This window comes from Rosa chinensis, chromosome 3, assembly GCF_002994745.2.
Source record: "Rosa chinensis cultivar Old Blush chromosome 3, RchiOBHm-V2, whole genome shotgun sequence".
Classification (NCBI taxonomy): domain Eukaryota; kingdom Viridiplantae; phylum Streptophyta; class Magnoliopsida; order Rosales; family Rosaceae; genus Rosa; species Rosa chinensis.
The window spans coordinates 40,144,943-40,167,814 of NC_037090.1; the positions used below are offsets into that span (position 1 = coordinate 40,144,943).

General features: G+C 38.4%; 4 protein-coding genes and 1 pseudogene across 5 annotated transcripts; 2 read left to right on the forward strand and 3 right to left on the reverse strand.

The window, feature by feature from the left end:
* The first annotated feature begins 237 nt into the window (after nucleotides 1–237).
* LOC112195025 lies at nucleotides 238–4,560 on the forward strand. Of its 2 annotated transcripts, none has more exons than XR_002934311.2 (3): nucleotides 238–638; nucleotides 1,114–1,175; nucleotides 4,200–4,560. XR_002934311.2 is itself a non-coding variant. In XM_024335316.2 (3 exons), exons 1-3 carry the CDS (start codon nucleotides 536–538, stop codon nucleotides 3,342–3,344), a joined length of 396 nt encoding a protein of 131 aa, XP_024191084.1. In that variant the 5' UTR covers nucleotides 238–535; the 3' UTR covers nucleotides 3,345–3,802. The 2 variants fall into 2 exon arrangements, 1 of the variants encoding a protein (XP_024191084.1); XM_024335316.2 differs by lacking the exon at nucleotides 4,200–4,560 and adding an exon at nucleotides 3,114–3,802.
* Nucleotides 4,561–11,033: 6,473 nt separating this feature from the next.
* On the reverse strand, nucleotides 11,034–12,815 carry LOC112194578. Its single transcript, XM_024334800.1, has 4 exons — nucleotides 12,287–12,815; nucleotides 11,777–11,895; nucleotides 11,177–11,242; nucleotides 11,034–11,078 (listed from the first exon to the last, which is right to left on the reverse strand). The coding sequence occupies exons 1-4, from the start codon at nucleotides 12,813–12,815 to the stop codon at nucleotides 11,034–11,036; spliced, it is 759 nt and encodes a 252-aa protein (XP_024190568.1).
* A 216-nt stretch (nucleotides 12,816–13,031) lies between these two features.
* Nucleotides 13,032–18,196, forward strand: LOC112195020 (glutathione S-transferase DHAR3, chloroplastic). The gene is made up of 6 exons (XM_024335312.2): nucleotides 13,032–13,395; nucleotides 13,497–13,587; nucleotides 13,697–13,840; nucleotides 15,997–16,114; nucleotides 17,223–17,363; nucleotides 17,906–18,196. The coding sequence occupies exons 1-6, from the start codon at nucleotides 13,188–13,190 to the stop codon at nucleotides 17,990–17,992; spliced, it is 789 nt and encodes a 262-aa protein (XP_024191080.1). The 5' UTR covers nucleotides 13,032–13,187; the 3' UTR covers nucleotides 17,993–18,196.
* A 256-nt stretch (nucleotides 18,197–18,452) lies between these two features.
* On the reverse strand, nucleotides 18,453–19,559 carry LOC112195019 (geranylgeranyl pyrophosphate synthase 7, chloroplastic). The gene has a single exon (XM_024335310.2). It carries the CDS (start codon nucleotides 19,533–19,535, stop codon nucleotides 18,453–18,455), a length of 1,083 nt encoding a protein of 360 aa, XP_024191078.1. The 5' UTR covers nucleotides 19,536–19,559.
* A 937-nt stretch (nucleotides 19,560–20,496) lies between these two features.
* LOC112194579 lies at nucleotides 20,497–21,895 on the reverse strand (annotated as a pseudogene).
* Between the last annotated feature and the right edge of the window lie 977 nt (nucleotides 21,896–22,872).

Below are 22,872 nucleotides of genomic sequence, written 5' to 3' on the forward strand. Positions count from 1 at the left end.
CATTTAATTTTTGGCTCCGTTTTGACATTTTAGGGGGGCCTTAAAAGTTGACTTTTTGTTCGGATCAAAATTTGAGAAAATGTTCTTCATGAAAGTTGTAGATAACATTAAACCGAGTGCGTGCATATGTGGTACGTAAAAATCGGAGTTCGTATGCGAAAGTTATAAGCGAAATATGAAAGTTACTGTTTATGGTAGATCGGTATAAATTTGAAAAGTTACTGTAGCCGGGTAACTTTTCTTTCTTTTCTCTCTCCTTCCCCCGTGCTCTCTCAGTCTCTCTTCTGCAACTCTCTCTTTCTCTCTTCTGCAACCTCCTCTTTCACCACCTCTAGGCCACCAAATGGCGAGCTGCGAGCATCGATAGACTCGTCTCCTCCTCCTTATCACGCATGTGGGAGTTGTTTACGACGATTTGGCCGGAAATGTGGAGATCGAAGCCAACATTTTTACTGTAGCAAATTAGTCAACGCCGATTTCCGGCCACCTCCGGTCATAAACCCAGGTCCATTAGAAGCGCCTTGAGCCACTCTTCATGCTCGCCAAGTTTCATAATCCAGATCGAAGCATGGAGGAAGAAAGCATAATTGGAAAATTTCACTGTACTTCGGAGTGCTTAATTGTTCGGCTATTTCAAGGTATTTTCTGACTTTATCACAGTTGAGAAAGTTATTGGAAATGTTGAGATGATGCTGTGGATGAAATTTGGTGGCCGGAGGAGGAGTTGGCCGCCGCATGAACAGTGTCACCGCATGAATAGTGCGACGGTGAATAGTGCGGTGTATGAACAGTGATTTATATTCTTTTTTTTTTTTAGCTAGTTAAATCCTATAATTTTTGTAGAGGTTGAATATGTGAATTTGGTTGGAATTGGAGAAGTTTTCAATTGATTATGAATTTCTGGGAATTTAGGATTTCGATTATCGATTTACGAGAATCCGACCGTCGGATATCTCTTAGTTCTGACTTGGAACCTTTATGATAACGAATTGGTATTAGATGTAAAATTTGGGTTGAATCAGAGAAGAAGTGGCGAGATGATTTATGAGGATTTGATTTTGAGAATCGTATTTAATTGTTGAATAGTTATTCACGGAAAATAATTTTGTACAGGGCGACGTACCGAGCTATTGCTCGACGAAGGAACTTGTATGCATGGTCGCCTAAACAGTACTGTGAGTGGACATTTATTTTAAATTAAATGTGCATGCAGTATATTATTATTTTCCGATTGAGGTTTAATTTATTATTTGAATTATTGAGTATTATGATTTTATGAGCTTGATTTCTTGAGATTTATTACGCTCTATGAGTTATGGGATTTTTAGTGGATTTCCTTCCCGAGGGCTTTCAATAGATTTTAAAGCTAATTATTTGTGAGTTATTGAGTTGGGAAATGATTTTCGAGAAGTGACTGATTCAGAAAATATTTGAGAATTATTGATTTCGAATATCAGTTTTTATGATGATATACGAGTGCGAAGGATTTAGCAAATATTTGAACATTATTGAATTATCGAGATTTATTGAGCTTTGAGCTCCGCACTTATCAGCCTTGAAGTTAGATTGAGTTTTCTTTCCGAAAGCATTTATTGATTTACAGAGTATTTGATTTTATGCTTTCGAGGATTTATTGAGATATTGAGGTTTGATTTAGCGAGATAATCCTGAGTTATGCTTTCGGTGAATTTTTAATCTTTTATTGAAGTAACAGCGAGTTTCTTTCCGAAAGCAAGTAATTGAAAGAGGTTGTTTCCAGTTTCCAGTTTATTGAGGAGGCTATCAGTCAGCGCATGCATGCATTACCTAGTTGGTAGTCCATTCTAGGTAATAGTCTGGTTGGCAGTCCCTTCCAGACTACAGTCCGGTTGGCAGTCCTTTTCGATGCGTCACCGGGTTGGCAATCCCTCCTAGGTGACATGAGGTAGTAGTTGGCAGTCCCTTTTACCCACCGCCTCCTGTTCCGGTTGGCAGTCCCTTCCGATGCGTCATCTGGGTAGCAGTCCCTCCCAGATGGCATGAGATGACTAGACAGCAGTCCGTTCTAGTCATCAAACGAACCTCTTAGAAATGATGTTTTAAAAAAAGGATTGAGGATGAGATTTTAAGAGATTGCAGTAAAGATGATGTTTAAAAGTATTTTCAAGATTGTTACTGCATGTGAGGTTTTAGAGAATAACTTGGGAAGACATTAAGTTTTACTTATATATTCGAAATTACTTATTTTTCGTCCACTCACTCTAACGGTTTTTAAATGTTTTCCCCTGGGCCCTTCGGTTTTAAATGCCCAGTTTGCAAGCCAGTTTAGCTTGAGGTCGAGCGTACATGGGATTGAGGCATAACTGTCATAGCTTCCGCATTATAAAAGTATTGGTCGTTTATTTTGTATTCTACCTTCTTGTACGCCTAAGAAATAGATTGCTCTGATAACTCTTGAGATTAATATTCTTAAGTTCAGAATTGTTTGTGAAATGAGAGATGTTGTGATACGGGGAGCAGGGTGGCTCCAAAAGATTAAGGATGGATTATTTTAGAAGTGTAAATGTTATTCTACAGGTTTTGGCTTGTCCATTTTTAGGGGAAGTTCTGTCAAATTTTTGGTAGAATTTCTTCTAAAGTGGGCCCCGCATGGCCTCTTTGGTAGAATTTTTGGTGGAAACTTTTTCCGAATGTGATAACTTCTTCATACGAACTCCGATTTCCGCGTTCCGCATGTCCACGAACTCGTATCGACGCGCTCTACGATTTCCGTGAAGGAAGTTTTCACAGAATCCTAACGTATAAAAATTCAAACTTCATAACCCCCTAAAACGTGCACTCCGTATAATTATTCGTCCGAAAATAATTCCACTCCACCCTCGAACCACAAAATCGTACAAACGAACACTTTATTAATCCCAGGAAATATTTAGGAATTAATAACAAATTTCCGAGGTCTTACAGAACTCTTGTCTATAAATAAAAATTAAAATATATATATATATATATATATTATTTTCTTGCGTAAATAATTGTTCATATAGTTACATACATTATACGAGTAAATTGTTGTGGATAATAATGGTTGATGAGAGTTTGAGTTTGATTATGAGTCTTTAACCATAACGGAATAGGTGAAGGACTTTGTCTTTAACGTTAGTCATCCAACCATTCTATCTCTTTTGGCGCACCTTAGTAGCACTGGGTGTCTAAAGTCTAGTTTGGATCCAAGAAGTGCAATCAAGTGGACCTCGTGCCCTGCCAAAATCGGTCCTCTCTTCACCTGGCATGGTGTGAACAGAGTTACCAAAAAATTGAGAAGGGAGACTAGTGTTAAGGATAGAGCCCTTGGGCCATACTTTTAAATCTTGGTTGGAAGCTTATAATTGAATTTAAGCTTTTGTTAACTATTTGTTTCATGTTATACAATATACACTTGTAAAAATACTTTTCACATTTTATACTCACTTGTGTACTTAACTTGTGTTTTGTGTGAGAAATTATGTACAATATACTTGTTAATTATACTTGTATTCCGTAATTCATAGTTACTTGTTTATGTATTTTGAATTTCTTTGTTAATTATAGTCACTAACTTTATTTAATGAAGATACCGTCTGACTGAAAAACGTTAAATACAAACGCTGTTTGGGAGGCATACCAATTCAGAAATAGCCACAAAGGAGTCTACAAACACAGATTTACTTTCTCTTTCCCTATTTCTTTTTATTTTTCAATTTTTCTCTTTTGTTTTAGAATTTATTTTCGTAAATGTCTTCTATCTATCCTTATTTGTTTCATTGCATGCTTATAATTAATTACATTGAGGACAATGCAATATTTAAGTGTGAGGGAAGGGATTTATATTTTTGTCTTTTATTTTGAGTCCTATATATTGAAAAATATTATTAAAAAAAAATCGTTTGCTTTTTTAACGTTTCACATGGTCAATTTCTTTCTCATGACATAAAAAATCAACTATAGGAATTGTAATTGGATTTCCTGCATATGGATGTGGTTTTGATCTTTGTTCCTTGTGTTCCATCCCTTGTATATGTATTTTACGTTTTAATTTTGTTTATTTTTATTTTCAAAACCTAAAATCCCCCATTTAATTTCATGTATATATATATATATATATATATCTTCATTCTTTGTTTTATTTTTGTAAATAATACTTTATACTTATATTAATTTTTTATTTATTTATGCAATTACAGGTGCACCCTCAATCCCCGGCTTGAACGATTCCTACTTATTCTATACTGCAAACTACATTTTGCAAGGTTAAATTGAGCGCTTGCTTTTAGCTTATCAGAATCAGATGATGTAATTATTACTGAGTGAGACAATTTGTAAATCGAAGAAGAAAATGAGAGACCCAATGGAAAAAGAAGAGTCCAATAATACAGAGAAAAAATATGCAGAAGAAAAAATGAATTAAACAAGAAAGGATGAAATTGCCCTTGAATATATGCCGCTTGCTTGACGCTGTAATGGAGTTAATGGTTCTACGTACTTATGTTGGGTTGGGGTAAGAATATCATGTACCAATGTGATATATATATATTTTTTAAATTTGAGATACCAGAGTGACTAATGAGACAAACATCAGATACTGTTTGCATTTTTTTTTCCCTTAATGGATTGACACCCCAATCTGATAAAAAAAAAAAAAGTACTAAAGATTTATAACAAAACAATTAATAAAAAAATAAAAATAGTGTTTTAGGAAAACAAAATTAAGAGATAATTGAGTTGTGCTTTCATTGATAATAGGGGTCTCTTTATATAGAGGATTACAAGCAGAGAATATAAGTCTTACAAGGAAACTAAATCGTACAATGATTATGATATCTCCGAAGATATCTGTAAGACTAACCCTATTACAACTTGGACAAGTTACTAGAGTTTGGGCCAAACACATAATCCAGATATACTTGAACACTCCCCCTTGTGTCGCCCAAATGCGGTGCTCCTCTCGTTCCATTGTCAAAAACCTTGCCGAGTAACCAAAACCCAGTGGGACAAAAAAACCTCAGTCGAAGGACAAAAAGAGTACAACATACCATTCACATTTCGAGACCATACATGTAGACATCTCTCTTGATGTCAGCATCTCCCCCTAATTATGACTACGGTCATGAGAGTTCGGATAACTTTCTCAAACGTTGCTACTAACATATTTCTCGAAAGTGGAATTACGCAATGACTTATTGAACAAGTTAGCCACACTGTCTTCAGATCGAACCTAGTTCACTTTGATCTTGAGGAGAGTTTGTTGTTGCAGATGATGCTTGGGGTTGTCGCTTTTGATGTAGCCTTGTTTCATTTGTTCAATGTAAGCAGTATTATCCTCATATATGCTCGTAGGCTCATTTCTGGTAAACTTCAAACCATAATTGCTTTGAACATGCGTAACTATGTATCCAATCTATATACATTCACGAACCGCTTCATGAAGAACAATAATCTCTACATGGTTCGAAGATATAGCGACTAGGGTCTGTTCTATAGACTTCCAAGATATCGCAGTCTTACCTATGGTCATAACCAGTTTGGGAATGACCTTTATGTGGGTCAGAGAGATACCCAGAATCAGCAAAACCTTCCAAATAGAGGGTTAACTTTGCAAAACAAACAAGAATAAATAAAAGGCTTTAAATATCTGCGATATTTCCGATATATCCTTTTTTCGACAAACCGATATATCTTGGGGGGTAAATATCTTATCTTCAACCGTTTTTGTGAAATTTCTCCGACATCATCAAATATCCCCGATATATTAGATATTTGCGATATATCCCCGCTAAAGTGAAGAAATATTTGTAAAATTTGATATAAAAATAAATTAAAAAAACTCAGTAATTCTCTAAATGAAAATCTGTGTGAAGAGAGATCTCCTCAAGGCAAATCTGAGTGAGGAGAAGTCCCCTCAAGGTGAATCTAGGTGAGTAGAAAATCCCCTCAAGGCGAATCTAAGTGAGGAAAAAATCCCCTCAAGGCGAATCTAGGTCAGGAGAAATACCCTCAAGGTGATTTTGGGTGAGAAGTAATTCTCTAAATGCAAATCTATGTGAGAAGAGATTTGGTACTGTGTAGTCTGTGACTATGTCTGTAACTTTGTAGTTGAATAATAAAAAGAATATAAAGGTTCAATTATTCAAATGAGGCCAAATAACATTGCAGAAGGAAGTCAATGAACCATATATGGATGACATAATGAGAAGAGAGTGCAGAGTACGGATTGAGAACAGCTGGTCATGGTGCTCAAGAGAAGACCCGATATGGGAGGAGAACTAAAGGTGCAACTAATGATCAAAGTACCTCATTTGATGTTTCTTCAATTGCCTTAAGTTTTGACTCTATCAGTTTAGGCACAGAGCGCAGTGGGATCTTAAATGAATCTCATAAAAGCAACAATCAATTTGGTTATTATGCTTATGGATATAACCAATATGGAGAAATATATGATCAGTCATCCAGTTGGGTTCATCCTTATTATCCCCTTATAAGGAAATAGTCGGTAGCTCTAAAGAGATCTATAACTATCATGTTCATCACTACAATTCGCACTATATGGGTCATATGTGTTGGTTTGATTATTGCATTTTCGTAGACCAGCGAGTGACTTTTCAACCGCCTAGAGTCTCTTTTTGGATGTAGATGAAGTTGACATTCATATGTATTTATATGTAATTCTAAATTTCTAATAAATTGACTTTTTTCAAAAACAATATATTTTCTCCTCTATCCCCGATATTTCCGATATTTTCGATATCTCCATTTTTCAAAATACTGATAGATATGAAAATATCGATATTTAAAACCTTGGTCATAGCTTATTAATCCGCATAGCAAGATATTGTCCTCTTTGGGCCCTGCCCTCATGGTCTTGTTCTTAGACTCCCACCCAAAATGCGTCTCACTATGGGGAGGCAAGTCTGCACAAATAAGGCACATTATAATTTTTGTATTTTATGACCAAATTTTTATTCAAAAATGATAAAATCACCGACTAATTTCCATCCCATGTACTCGTAAGTAGGCGATGAGGTGATGGGAGAGGAGACATTGGGGTTGTGATCCGCGATGATATTGGTAGCTTCAAAGGAGCATGGTCCAGAATGATCCCTTATTTGAGTTCAGCTTTTCATAGTGAAGTTGAGGCCTGCAGAGCAGGGTTGCAATCCATCAGGGTTGGAAGGAGGTGGAAATAGAGAGTGATTGTTCCATCCTTGTTGCTGCCATCGATAGCCAAGCGGAGGATAACTCAGACGTAAGTCGAATTCTTGATGATTGTAGAGAATATATGCAAGCTTTTGATTATGTTAGGATTCGACATGTTTATCGTGAAGCAAATAGTGTAGCGAATAGATTAGCTAGTCTTGATCACGTTGTGGATCTTTCTTTAGTTGAGGCTCTTGAATTCTGACAGGATGTTCACTATGAGGATTTTTGTAACGCAACTATGCACGCTCGGGGTACAGGTGTTACGTCTCCCCCGATGCTGCAAAATATTATTAATAATAACTTGAGCGTGCGGATGAGCCTTCCAGCTTGACTGAGAGTACTAAACCCTACTACTTCAAAAAAAAAAAAAAAAAAAAAAAAAATTAGGCGATGGGGTGAGCAGTGTGACTCACACATTATCGGTACTAGGGCTGGACTCGGGTCGGTTTTTCAATGTCAAGGACTGAACCCGGAACCGAAACCGATAACTGATTTTCGGTTCGGGTTTGATGTTTTTTGTATGAAGAACCGATGCAGAACCGAACCGACCTTTCTCGGGTCGGTTCCTCGGTTTTTCGGTTCCATTCCAGATCGGTCTCATTCTCGGTTTTTCGGTTCCAAACTCGGATCGGTTCCAAGTTCGGTTCCTCGGTTTCCCGGTTCCATTCCAGATCGGTTCCATTATCGGTTTTTCGGTTCCAAACTCGGATCGGTTCCAAGTTCGGTTCCTCGGTTTTTCCATATAGAAACACTGCTTTTCAGCTGTTTCTACTTTCTAGTTTTCACTTTTCCTGATTTCCATACATACATTCAAATGATTCAATATATCACAATTTATTCACTCATTCAAACTCAATACGGTATCTACAATATACATATTTAACAATCAACATCAACATAGCAAATTAACAATTTCCTGCAAACTCCCAAACTGTCAAAGCATGAAAGTGATGAAAGCATTAAACTAAACAATCAAAAGTTCAAAACTCTCAAACTATCAAACACAAACAATCAAAAGTTTCACATGCATAAACTGCAAACTCAAAGTCTCACATGCAGCAAATAAAACTAAACAATAAAGTGAATAAACTTAGTCCAAATTAAACAATGCAGCTGCATCAATTTGCAGCAAACTTAAATACTGAAAACTAAATCAATTTGCAGCAAACTTAAATACTGAAAACTAAATCAATTTGCTGCATCATTTTTTCTGTCTTTTCTTCTTGGTTGTAGGGGCTGAAGCTGAAGCCTCAGAACTCTTGGTTACTCTGCCACTAGGTGCAGATGCAGATGCAGATGCAGCAGCGATAGTGTTCTTGCCCTTCTTATCATTCTCTCTATCCTTTTTTTCATAGTCTGCACAATGTCAAAACTCAAAACAGTAAATCACATAGATTTTATAACTAATTTCTTGTACCATATTCAAAAATAGTAAACTAAAAACATCAAAAACACATACCTGCTTCAATCTGTTCATATGACTCTATTTCCTCTATAGTTGGAATGTACTCCAACCCCATAATGGCATCAGCCTTCAACCAATTTTGAAGACATATCAGTTTTTCAACTGTTTTTGGGTTTAAAGAGCTTCTATATGGATCTATTACCCTTTTCCCAGTGCTGAAACTTGACTCACTTGCAACTGTTGACACTTGTATGGCTAATATGTCTCTAGCCAATGATTGCAAGTTGGGATATTTACCTCCATTAAGCTTCCACCAATCCAAAATCTTCCAATCATCATTTTCAGCAGGTTTTTCTATAGGGTCCAGCAAATATCTATCAACTTCATGTCCCACCACAACATCATTATTCTGTTCAAGCTGCCTATTCCAGTCTTCTTGCATAACAGCCCTCTTCCCACTAAGAATCCTTGCTCTACTTCTAGTCTTACTAATAGATGTGTCACTAGTAATAGGATCTTTACCCTTAGCCTTGGATGGTCCACCATGTGAACCATTAGACTGCCCATACAAGTCACACAAGTCTACCATAAGCTGCTTTACTTCATCACATTTCTTCTTGATCTCCCAATCACACAAATTCAACATTGTTTCACACAACCAACTAATATTTCTCAATTTATACCTAGGATCTAAGACCAAAGCAACTAGGAAGAGTTGGTTCATGTCATCTAAGTTCCCAAAATACTTGGAATACTTGGCCTTCATCTTGACTGCCATGTCGTACAAGACTTTGTCTGCTTCACTTGAATCAGGCCCTACCCCAATAGAACTGAGATCTTCAAGCTCTGCTTCAATAGTAACAATATCATGGAATGCCTTGTGTGAAGTGGGGGTAAGTGAAGCACTAACATTAAGGGTCACATCATAGAACACTTTCAAAAACTTCACAAAAACAGCTGCATTGTCCCAATCTGCATCACTTGGTGGCCCTACCCTTTTTACAGCCACTTTCTTCTTTTTACTCTGATTTTCAGTTTCATCATCATCTTCAACTTCCTCCTCTTCATCAAAGTAGCTTTTGTACCTTGAATCCTCCTCATCCTTCAATCTATCAAATGCTTTTTTCAACTCCAAAGCTGTGTCCAACATAAGAAAGGTGGAATTCCACCTTGTTGGAACATCTAAGATGCAAATCTTATTGCATTCAACTTTCTCCTGCTCTACACAGCTTTTAAATTCATCTAACCTAGCACCCGAACTTCTAACATATCTCACAGCATTCCTTATACTAGACACTGACCTCTCCATCATATTCAGTCCACTCTTCACAATTAGGTTTACAATGTGAGCCAAACATCTCACATGCATAAACTTACCTTCAAAGATTGGTTTTATGTCCCAATTGCACATTTTCTTCCTAACATAATCAATGGCATGCTTGTTGGCAGAGGCATTGTCAACAGAAATTGTTAAAACCTTCTCTATTGACCAATCAATCAAACACTTCTCTAAGATTTTTCCTATGGTTACACCTTGGTGGTTTGGAACCACACAAAAAGCAAGCACTCTTTTGTGCATCTGCCATCCCCGATCAATAAAATGGGCAGTAATCACCATGTAGTTTATATTCTGACAAGAAGTCCAAGTGTCTGTTGTCAAACAAACACAATGTGACTTCAATTCCCTCCTCAACTCCTCCTTCTTGGCATCATACATGCCTAGAAAGGTTTTGACTATGGCTTTCCTACCTGGGACTTTAAACAAGGGTACAGCAACACTACAAAAATAATTAAACCCCGGTTTTTCAATAAAACTGAATGGTAGCTCATCGACAACTATCATATGAGTTGCAGCTTCCACACAATTATCTTGTGACCAATTCACACTAACCAAACTACTCTGACCTCTTTTTCCATCACTAGTCAAAACTTGTTGGCTAGATTCTATATTAACTCTACCAGGGTATTTCTTACACACTATCTCAATGTGTTTCCTAAGAGTAGATGTGCCATTTTCATATGAATTGCATGCTAAATGAGTTGTACAGTACTTACATTGAGCCCTCTTAGTATGGCCAACCACTTTCTCTACTCCATCAACAGTCTCAATCAAAGGATGATCCACTTTCGTGAAGTGATCCCAGACATCCGACCTCTGCCTGCCTTTCTTCTTCTCTCCTCTTCTTCTCTTGGCAACAGAGCTCCGAGCAGTAGAAGCTTTTGTTGGTTTACTGGAAGTTGGAGCAGTGTTGTTGGCTGCTAGTTGAGATGTTTCAGGGTTGTTGTTTGCAACCACAATTTCATTGGAAGCGGCTGGTTCAAAATTGGAAGCGGATGGGTCAGAGGAGCTAGCAGATGCTTCGGACATGGAATTAGATCTCCAACTCCAAGGCAGTAAGCAAGAAGCAATCTGTACCTACAAATTCTGCGACTCAGATCCACGAAAGTAGGTCAAGATTTCCTGCCAATCCGGATAAACATGACCAAATTAGCTAAATTGTAAACACAGGACACCAAATTGACTAAAAAGCAAGGCCAAATTAAAAGTTTAAAACAGACCTGATTAGTATATGCATTGCTACACATGAAGATTCCTCTGACAATCTGACCAGTCCCTCCTGCAATCTGACCAGTCAACAACATTTAAAATTAACATCAAGATCAAATCAGTTAAAATCGATCAAACATATGTATACCGTAAAACATCCTATACCCAACAGATTAGAAATTAATTTCTAATATATGTATACCCAACAGATTAATTTCTAATAAACTCAGTTCCAAAAGTAACAAAAGCAAACTTTGAACATTTGAACTTGCAAACTTAAAAAAAGTCGAGCACACTTCACTAGTTCACTGGCACTAAAGAACCTATTTTGATCATTTGTACAAGCTCAAGGGAATGGACTGGTATAGTGGTTTTATGTCCAGTTTCCACACAAATCACACATACAAGTTCACACATTAACAAACACAATCATCTACGAATCCAAACCGCCACTGCAATTCCACTCAACCACACAGACCCTCACGAAGCAACTTCTCATCCATTTCCAAAACCAAATTTCTCATCTTCTAAAACAGTAACAGTACTATCTCAAAGTTTTCAAATTCTCATCATCAATAGGCCGAAAACCAAAAGAATCCCCCAAAAGATACAAAACCAACACTACAGCCAATATAACCAAGTGGAACTCCAGTAAACAAAGAAAAACAAAATGGAAGTATAGCTCCTCTGTTATTCTTGTAACCACTGATCAAGGGAACTACAATGACAACTACAATTTATTGCATCAAAACTGAAACACTAAATACAATCACATGAATACCAAAACCATAGAAGAGTAATTAAACCCATCAAACAAAATCACAAACACATGAAGTCTGCAAAAAAAATTCAACCATAGAAGACTATCTTCCCAACTCGGCCGAATCAACCTAGTCAACTATACCCATTCAAAATCGAAGTATTTCCCACAAGATTAAATGGAAATCCAAGTATTGAACCCAATTGTACAGATTAGTTGGTATTAGAATTCAGAAACTCAGAAGAGAAGAAGAGGAGGAGCGGGGCTCGGAGAGGGAGAGAGAGATAGTGAGATACCTAGGCGGAGACCGGAGGACGTCTGGGTTTCGACGGAGGTCGTCTGGGTTTCGATCTTCTATTACAATCGAGCCGAGGACGACTGGATCTGGATGAGCAGAAGGAGCGACGAGGACGACTGGACGAGGACGACTGGACGACTGGATCTGGATGAGCAGAAGGAGCGACGAGGACGACTGGACGACTGGACGAGGACGACTGGACGACGACTGGATCTGGATGAGCAGAAGAAGCGACGAGGACGACTGGACGACTGGACGAGGACGACTGGACGACTGGATCTGGATGAGCAGAAGGAGCGACGAGGACGACTGGACGAGGACGACTGGACGACTGGATCTGGATGAGCAGAAGGAGCGACGAGGACGACTGGACGACTGGACGACGACGAGGACGACTGGACGACTGGACGAGGACCGGATGACTGGATTGATCGATGTATGATGAGGGAGAGGCCCGAGCGCCGTTTGTGTTTCGAGAGACAGAGAGAGTGAGAGTTTGAGGGAACTCGGGAGAGTCGAAGAGATAAGTCAGATAGGGTTTTGATCGAACGGTTAGGATATTATGAGAAGAGATGGAAGGCTCTGATTGCATTTGGAAGGCCCGATCACATGAGAAAGGGTCTATTTTACATAAATAAGCTCACCACTAATGTCTACTTATACAGTGACATGTGTAATTCGGTTCCAAGGATGTTTTAAAAACAAGAACCGGAACCGAACCGATCATATGACTCTAGGAACCGAACCGAAAAAAATTTGTATACATATGTTGTAGAACCGAACCGAACCGAGAATTTCGGTGCGGTTCGGTGCGGTTCCATCGGTTTTACGGTTCCAAATCCCAGCCCTAATCGGTACCAGTATCAGGAAAGCAGCGAGTGAGGTGTACGGAAAGCACCGTCGTTCTTTTTTCTTTGATAAATATTTGCGTTGCGTTGCCTTGCTCACTCTCCAAGGCAACAAGATGTCGACGACGACCGTACGAATTCATCCAACAGCCTCTGCTCTGTCGTCCACCATCAAACACCACCTCCTCGTCCGACCATCTCACCGCCACGTCGTCTTCAGAAACAACAACTCCTTCTCTCGTCGCGGAATGGTCTCTATGGCTGCCACCCCTCTCCCAGTTTGCGTCAAACCGTCCGTCACTGTCCCCAACAAGCTCGGCGACTGTAACCCTTTCCTTCTTTCTTTCTTTCTTTCTTTCTTTCTTTGTTTTGCACATAATGCCATCTCGTCCATTGGAGCTCTTACTGGTACAACCCAATTTCAGGTCCCTTTTGCCAAAGGGTGTTGCTGACTCTTGAGGAGAAGCATCTCCCTTACGAGCTCAAGTTGGTGGACTTGGCCCACAAGCCAGAATGGTGATTATTTCATTTCTTTCTTTCTTTCTTTCTAGATGAAAGGATTAAGTTCAAATATCTTGTTCTAGTGTTTTATCAAGGCTTGTTTATTATCTGTTTCCTTGTTTAGGTTCTTAAAAATTAACCCACAAGGTAAAGTTCCTGTGGTAAAACTTGATGACAAGTGGATTGCAGATTCAGATATTATCACACAAATACTGGAAGACAAGTACCCAGAACCGCCTTTGACAACCCCCCCTGAGAAGGCTTCAGTGTATGTTTCATTTCCAGCTCTAATATGCATTACTAATATGTTTTACTCATCACTACTTGAGGTCCAGCCTAGTGGCCAAAAATGGGAGTCATAGCGGATTTCTGTTTGCATTAGACACTTTTAATATCCATGAAATGCCTTAAAATTTGCCATTTTTAGGATGAGAATATAGTTTGGATGCTTAACTGATGGAGGTGCACTGTTTGACTTTTCGCTGATGTAGAGGAGGTAACTCAGATGAGAAACTTAAAGGAAGAAAACAAAAAGATCATAGTTATAGAGTTTACTTCTCTATTCATTCTTCTCCTTACCCAACACCCCAATCTCTATCACTTGCATATCATTTCACCAAATTCTGTCAAGCTCAGGATCTCTTCTACGATACAATGAAAATTTCTGCATCTACAGATGCTATCAAGTGTTTGCTTTGTTTGATACCATCGAATTGTCTGGCTTATTATTCCTAAAAGCTTAAAAATTAGAATTTTAACCGTTATGTGTTTTAGATTCTAGATAATGACTAAACTAACTGTGTATTAAGTGATAGTTATCACGCATGACATCAAAACTAAACTAAAGTTTTGAGATTATGTGGTCTGAGTTTGCTTTCCCTTGAGCTTCTTGTTTGCCTTTTCTTCAGATTCATGTTATCTGCAGTCTGCATCAGTTTCGCTAAATTTTTGAGATAATGTGGTCGTCTGAGTTTGCTTTCCCTTGAGCTTCTTGTTTGCCTTTTCTTCAGATTCATATTGTCTGCAGTCTGCATGCATCAGTTTTGCTTAATTGGGAAAAAATGATCTTTGAGTTTTGTTACATAAGTAACAAATATCCTACTTTCTTTAAAGCATTAGAAGGCGGAAGCATGCTTTCTTTCTTCAATGGAAGAAACATGCATGTTATTGAAGTCTTGCTTCCTACTTCCCCATGAACTTGTAGTTATGAAAAGAACTGGCCTATTAATATAGAAGCCTCCTTCAAAATGATGTAGATGCAGTCCAACAATAAAGTCTTAGAGGAAAATGAAGTAATAATCTGAATTTTAAGATAATGTGACCTGAGTTTTGCTTTTACTTGAGCTTCTTTTTGGCTGCACTATTTTTCTCTAATGCAGAAAAATCATCCTTCAGTTTATAGCGCTTAAGTGACAAATTTCTCACTTTCTCTATGGCAATGAAAAGGAAGAAGTGAATTCTTGCATTCTTTAAGGAACATATATATTAAAGGTTAAAGTCCCCTTGCCTATGAACTTGTCAGTATGACAAAAGTTATTTATGTAGATGTAGTGTAGTAATAACATTAGGGCAATGAAATGTCAAAAGAAAGAAAATCAACAATGTTGGTAATAGCAATGGAAAACTGAAGTACAGAATATATCTTAGTATCCGTGGTACTACTTTCCGGATTGTATTTCACCTGTGGTAAATAGGTATTGTAGTCCATGGTATATCATTATTATGTTACTTAAACATGTTGCAGTCCCCAAATTTTTTGTTATTTTTTTAAGCTGATATATGCTGCTGTTAAAAAAGTATCTTGTGTTACGAAAGAAGATCGCTATTGTTTTTGTTTCTCTTAGCCAGTGTTTTTTGTGTTTGGTTTTGACTTTGTTGTCCTGTTATAGTTTTATATTGCAGTGCAATATATCTCCCTGAACTATTGGGGTTTTTCCAATTACCCAAGACTTTTTTTGGTGGTCAATTCTATGATGTGAACCATATGAAAATAGCTACCTTGCCTATCTATATTTACGTATCCATCCAAATTCCGGTCAAATGCCAAGCATGTGACCCATGTTCTAATGGCAAATTGGTCATAAATTGATTATGGTATTAAGTTCTTGGCCAAAATGTTTCTTCATGTGTCAGTTTTAATGCAAAATTGCTTCAACTATTAAATGAGCAAAGGTATGACCAATTTGCCTATGAAAAAGTGGTTATGCCCTAGGCATGTTAACTGTTGAGGGAATTTGGATGGAATTGTTTAGAGTTACTGTGACTGTAGGTTCATATAGTTCATATCCTAAAAAGACAAAAAAAGTCTCTGGAGATAATATTCACAACTCTATAGTTCAGGGAGGTTGCACTAAACTCTAACTTTTAATTGTTTAGAATCGTATATGAAGCACTGTGAGATGTAACTTTGATTCTTCTTCACAGTGGGTCAAAGATCTTCTCTACATTTATTGGTTTCCTTAAGAGCAAAGACCCCAAAGATGGAACAGAGCAAGCATTAATCAGTGAACTTAGCACTTTCAATGATTACCTCAAAGATAATGTAAGCCCTCTTTGTACTTTATTTCCAATTTATATGCATACATTCTTTTTGCAGAATTTATCATTCAGATCCTGTGATTTACTGTTGCTTGAGTTTATAAAAACTTCGAGATCAATTTGGGTATTCATAAAAGATTAATTTGGAAATTGTTAGAACAAGTTCATGTGTCATTTCAAATTTTGTTGCATTTTATTTCTAAACCAAGCTCTGCATATGTGTTGGATTTTATTAGCTACATGTTTTCTGGAAATCTAGAATTCTCAATCACATTATTTTATCAGAAGCTGTTATTGATAAAATCTCGAAATGAGAAAACAACATCGCACATTAGAGGAATAGTGTAAGTGGATTTATATTTCTTATACTAAAAAGTGTGGATGGGCTTGTATGCAGCATGGTTGTTGAAAAGTCAACACCCAAGTACATGACTATAGAAGTACTGCAATAGGCTGACAGGTTGAAAGAATCTATATCGACACTTCCTCTCAAATTGCATAGTAAATATTAATAAGAAATTATTCTGTACATCTGAGACACCACGTTGGCAGTGTGATATTCCACTCAAATGGCGTTAATTATAGAAATTAAACTACCGATGACATTAGGATTTAGGATTTATGTTTCAAAAACATCAAACATGTTGCACCATTTGGGTGTATTAGTACACCACATCAGTGATGTATTGGATATGAACAATTCCCAGCATTTTGTAGATATAATTAGAAGCATATTTTTCAGTAAAGATGTTAGGTGATCTGTTACCAGAAAACAAAAAAGAAAAAGAACATCAGAGTCTGGATGTACTCTAAAGGTCTTTTAATGCCATGTGTATTTTCTGAAATTACTGGAGATGAACAACTCCTAGATCTTGTAGATAGAATCAGAAGCATACTTTTTTGAAGGGCCTTCTGTAAAGATATCAGATGATTTGTTACCAAAAAATGAAATATGAAAAGAAAACAGAGTTTGGATATCCTTTAAAGGTCCTTTTATGTTTGTTTTGTGAAATTTGGTCCCTTCTTGTACCAACATGTTTAGAAAAATCGAAAATAGTGGGTTCTTTGACACTTTTATGTAATTGGCTATTTGGTTTTTGAATTCTTTTCAGGGCCCTTTTGTCAATGGGGAGAAAGTTTCTTCCGTAGACCTGTCACTTGCGCCCAAGTTGTATCATATGGAGATTGCTTTGGGGCATTATAAAAGTTGGTCGGTTCCAGATTCCCTTCCATATGTGAAGTCTTACTTAAAGGTTTGTACAAGCAATATGTTTACATATGTCATATTCGTGCGTGCCTAACAAGTTTTGTGGTAACGAACAAGATGTTTATCTATACTCTAAATATTTGGCATTACAATATTCTTCGGGAAGTACTAAGCATTCTAAATAGTTCTCTCCAAATGCAGCCTGCACATGGGAAGTTCTGAAGTTGGACTTGCTCAAAAGTCTAGTTTGATCTGGATTTATCCCTTATCAATAAAAAATTTGTGGTGACATCTTATATGGAACTGTAGTGGAAAAGAACCCTTAATTTATCCTTACCAATTATGATCTACCTATTAAGCAATTAGTAACATACTAACATGCATCTAGCTTGGAAATGCCCTTTTTAAAAATTTGGTCTGGAAACCAGATGCACAGATTATGGTATTGTTGGTTGAAAATAAAAATTTTGTAGATAAAAATTCAAATTAGTAGTTACAATGCAGAAACAGTTTATGTTGATATACGATGCAGAAACAGTTTATGTAGGTTATGTCCTGTGATCCTGATAATGCTTCTTTGACATGCAGCGTATCTTCTCACTGGATTCATTTACTAAAACTAGTGCCTTGAAAGAAGATGTCATTGTCGGTTGGCGTTCCAAAGTCTTGGGTTAAAGTAAAGTTGTCCCGCTACTGTTCTCTTTCTCTGAGGTGTATGTCTTTTAGTGTTTCATCTAAATTGACCTATATACCTTGATTTTATGTTTTCTGTGTACAAGACGGGCGTAAATTGAGTTGGTAGGTATATAAAATTGTCCGTGTGTAAGAATTGCTATTTGGTGATTTTTATTGTTACCTGGCATATGCCAACTTTAACAACTGAGCTGAGATATATGCTAATATGATGAAATGATCTAAGCAAATATCGAAATGGTAAGGCACTGAATTGAGCAGTTTTATAAGACTCTGGGCAACATCTTTAGAGTTTTGCCTTATAACCATACATTAGATATGAGACAACGGATGTCATATGATGTAAAGTAAAAGGATTCTTTAAAATTTATATACTGTTCAAACATTAAAGAAACTAAATGAGTGATGGTAGAACGAAGAACTCTTGATCTATTGTTCTTGTCTATGTCTGCCTTTTTGCAATATAATTAGCTAAATAATATAGTGGAGCAGCCTTAGCACCATCAAAATAAGCAAGCTCTTCTATTGCTTGAGCCACTAATTCGGCAGCAAAGTTCTTGGCCCCTTCGATGCCAATGAGCTTGGGATATGTCGCCTTATCACTCACCAAGTCTTTTCCGGCTGTCTTTCCCAATTCTTCGGATGACTTTGTGACGTCCAAAATATCATCCACAACTTGAAACAAAAGCCCTATACACCTTGCATACTTCCTCATCTTTTCAACTTCAATTTCATTCCCTCCTCCCATTATTGCTCCACAAACCACAGAAGCCTCGAGGAGTCTTGCAGTTTTATGAACATGAATGTACTCCAACTCTCTCAGTGTTACTTCCTTGCCCTCACTGTGAATGTCCACCATTTGACCTGCAACAAGGCCTAACGAGCCAACAGCTGAACCGAGCTCCACAATGGTCTGAATCACACGTTCAGGTGAAACATTTGTGGTCTTGGCTGCTATGTGCTCAAAGGCAAGTGACAGAAGAGCATCACCAGCTAGAACTGCAGTCTCTTCACCGAAAGCCTTGTGGTTCGTGGGTTTTCCGCGTCTAAGATCGTCGTTGTCCATGCAAGGAAGGTCATCGTGAATAAGTGACATGGTATGAACCATTTCAATGGCACAAGCTGTTGGGATTGCTAAAGATTCATCCCCTCCAACTAGTTCACACGAAGCGATGCATAAAACTGGACGCACACGCTTTCCGCCTGCTAATAGGGAATATCTCATTGCCCTGTGAATTTTCTTGGGATATTGCAAAGGCACAGCCTCATTCAATGCTTTGTCCACCTTCTTGGCCTTGGTGGCCATGTATTCGTCAAACTCGAATAGGGCTTCATCTTCAGCGAGCAATGGTTGGACTAGAGACGAGTCAGCTACTTGTGCATGTAACAAGGACTTGTTTTTCATGGGAATTATAATTGATCTGAGGCTACCAACTGGGTTTTTAGAGGGACTTTTGGGACAAATAATGGGGTTTCTGTGAAGAGCTGGATGTTCATAGCTTTGAATCGTTGCAAAAAGGGCCATTGGGATTAAGGAATCTAGATTGACAAGAATTTCTTTGTTGATGTTTTCCGGAATGGTGTGATCTCGTGTGTGGAGTTATAACTTATAAGCAGACGAATGAACTGAAGATGCTGTTTACTGTGTCAATTTCTACAGCTTGAGTTATTCCTTCTGCTGCGGCTTGGACTATATTGTATCATTTTGTTCACACATGCACGTCATTTTATCGTTTTAAACACTTATATTATTTTATGTATTTTGGTTTTTGGATGTTTTTGTCATGACAGCTGATCAATCATATTATATTTGAGCTTCAGATCATCAGTTGTTTGCTTCATTTCATACCGAGGGGCTAATCCTTTGGCTATTCATAAATCATTAGATAGTCCCCCGCGCTCGATGCTGAGGGTGTTTTTTTTGGGAAATGATCATTTTCCTAATTTTAATAATAAAATTGTCCACTTGCTTCACTAATAGTTTTTTAATCTCATTTACCCAAAACACTCTAAGGGACTATTTCCCTACTACCCAATTAATTCTTTTTTATTATTTTTATTTATTTTTGAGACTTTTTTGCCCTCTCCTTCTTTCTCACTTAGAGAGAAAAGTTATCCTCCACCTTGCTGTGCTCCAGTGACCAGTGGCCGGCCGCGGACTCCTGCAACAGGTGACCGGAATCAGACGACCGTTCACCGGAATCCGGCTACAGGATTGGTGACAGGATTCCGGCGTATGAATTTATTGCCCCCTAATAATACCCAGTAACCATATTATTGCCCTCCAGTAATCATATTATTGCCCCCCAATACTCATATTATTGCCTCTCAATAATCATATTATTGCCTCCAATAATCATATTATTGTCGTCCAGTGAATTGTATAAACTCCCAAAACCAAAATGAATACACTACAAGCACAATTGATCAATTTATAATCATATTATTGCCCCCAATAATCATATTATTACCTCCCAATAATCTTATTAACGAATCGTCTTTTCGAACTTTTGGTTCTTTCTCTTCTCTCTATACCTCAACACCCTAGCTTCTCGTTCCGCCGATGAAATCTGAACCGCCGGATGCGTTAACTGATCACCGATCGACTTGGGGTAGGGATCTAACAACTCCGTCAGCATGTTGCCATCTGGCACGACGCTAACATCCATAGAGGATGATGATACCTGACAAAGAGAGACACTGTTAGATCAGATCGATAATAAGCAGTAACCAATTCACAAAGATCGAGGAAGGTGTCTTATACTCTGGCTTAAATAGTGGCCATGGTAGCCGTAGATGAAAGGCTTGGAAGTTGGCAACTCCATTTCAAAGCTTTGAGGCTGGACAGTCTTGCTTTGCACAGGGACCACTCCGTTAGTACCACTACTGTTCTGCTCCTCCGGATCTGGAGCTTTCGGATCCACTGCCTCGTAATCCAGATCCAAATAAGGATCCATGTCCGAGAACATGTATTGCCCCAAGTTCAGATCCGTAGGATCTGGGAGCAGCCACGAAGCAGCCTTAGCTTCCTCTCTGCTGACCTCAGTCATCTCTCCGTCTCCGTCTGCGTCGGACAAGTAGCGGTCATCGAGGAAGTTGACCGCAGCCTCAGATTTGATTGCGGTTGAGTCGTCCGAGTTCAGCGAGTCGTAGAACGGAGCCACCAGAACTCTCGTGTCGGCAACTGAGGGGGGTTAGCAGAGTGGATTTCTCAGTCGCAGGTGACGCAGAGCGTTGCATCGTCGGCCTTGCACGTGACGTGGGCGGGAACTTGCTCGCACACCTCCCACCTCTGGCCGGAGGTGGAGAGAGAGAGAGAGAGAGAGAGAGAGAGAGAGAGAGAGAGAGAGAGAGAGAGAGAGAGAGAGAGAGAGTGAAGCTGTAATTTTATAATTAATTGAATGTTAAAATTGTCATTTAATACTGAATTGGGTAAATGAGGTTAAAAAACTCTTAGTGGAGTAAGTAGGCAATTTTGAAGCTGAAATTGGGTAAGTGGTCACGACCCTTTTTTTTTTTTTTCCTCAAACTTTGTTTAAGGTAAAGGAAAATAGTTTTTGCGTTTCATATCAATCAAAAGTAGAGAAGGCTAATGGGAAAAACAACAGTAGCGCTCCACTTTTCGAGGAGCTGTATTCCGAAACTCTAGTTTCGTGAAGCAGGGTGGCGGCTTCCTCCGTTTGCCTTTGACGTTCCGACGTCGCTATCTCGGTTCGGTAGAGTAGGTGGGAAGGAATTCTCCTGTCGAGTTGTTGATAGGACCCTCCCCGGATTTCACCTTGAAATCCAAAGTGGCCATGCGGGGCCCACCTTAGAAGAAATTCTACCAAAAATTTGGCTGAACTTCCTTTAAAAGTGGATTACCCAAAACTTGTAGAAAGACATTTACACTTCTAAAATAATCCACCCTTAATCTTCTGGAGCCACCCTGCTCCCTAAATCACAACATCTCTCATTTCACATGTTATTCTGATACGCAAGAATATAAATCTCATGGATTATCAGAGCAATCTAATGCACAAGCGTACAAGAAGATAGAATACAAGATAAAGGACCAATACTTTTATAATGCAGAAGCGAAGACAGCTATGCCTCAACCCCATGTACGCTCGACCTCAAGCTAAACTGGCCGGCAAACTGGGCATTTGAAACAGAAGGGCCTAGGGGAAAAACATTTGAAAATCGTTAGAGTGAGTGGATGAAAAATAAATAATTTCGAATGAACATGTGAAACTTAATGCTTTCCCAAGTTATTCTCCAAAACCTCGCATGCAGTAAAAATCTTAGAAACACTCTTAATCATCATCTTTATTGAAATCTCAATTATGTAATGTTGATCATCTCGAAATCTCTTTAAAATCTCAATCCCTCAAATACATAATGATAATTCAGACATCTCGTTAAATTACTCAAATCTCAAATCATATCTCAAATAGGGATAACTAAAGGGGACTGCTGATTAGTCATCTCATGCCATCTGGAGGGGACTGCCGACCAGTGACGCATCGGAGGGAACTGCCGACCGGACGAGGAGGTGATGGTTAGAGGGGACTGCCGACTAACCATAGGTAGTTAGAGGGGATTGCCGACTAACTACCTCATGTAATCTAGAGGGGACTGCCGACCAGATGACGCATCGGAGGGGACTGCCGCCCGAAATATTCTGGAGGGGACTACCGACCAGAATATTGTCTAGAGGGGACTGCCGACCAGACTTACCTGGAGGGGACTGCCGACCAGGTAATGCATGCATGCGCTGACTTATTTACCTCCTCAATAAACTGGAATCAATCTCTTTAAAATAATTGCTTTCGGAAGGAAACCCGTTATTAATCCAATAAGTCATCAATAATTCACCGAAA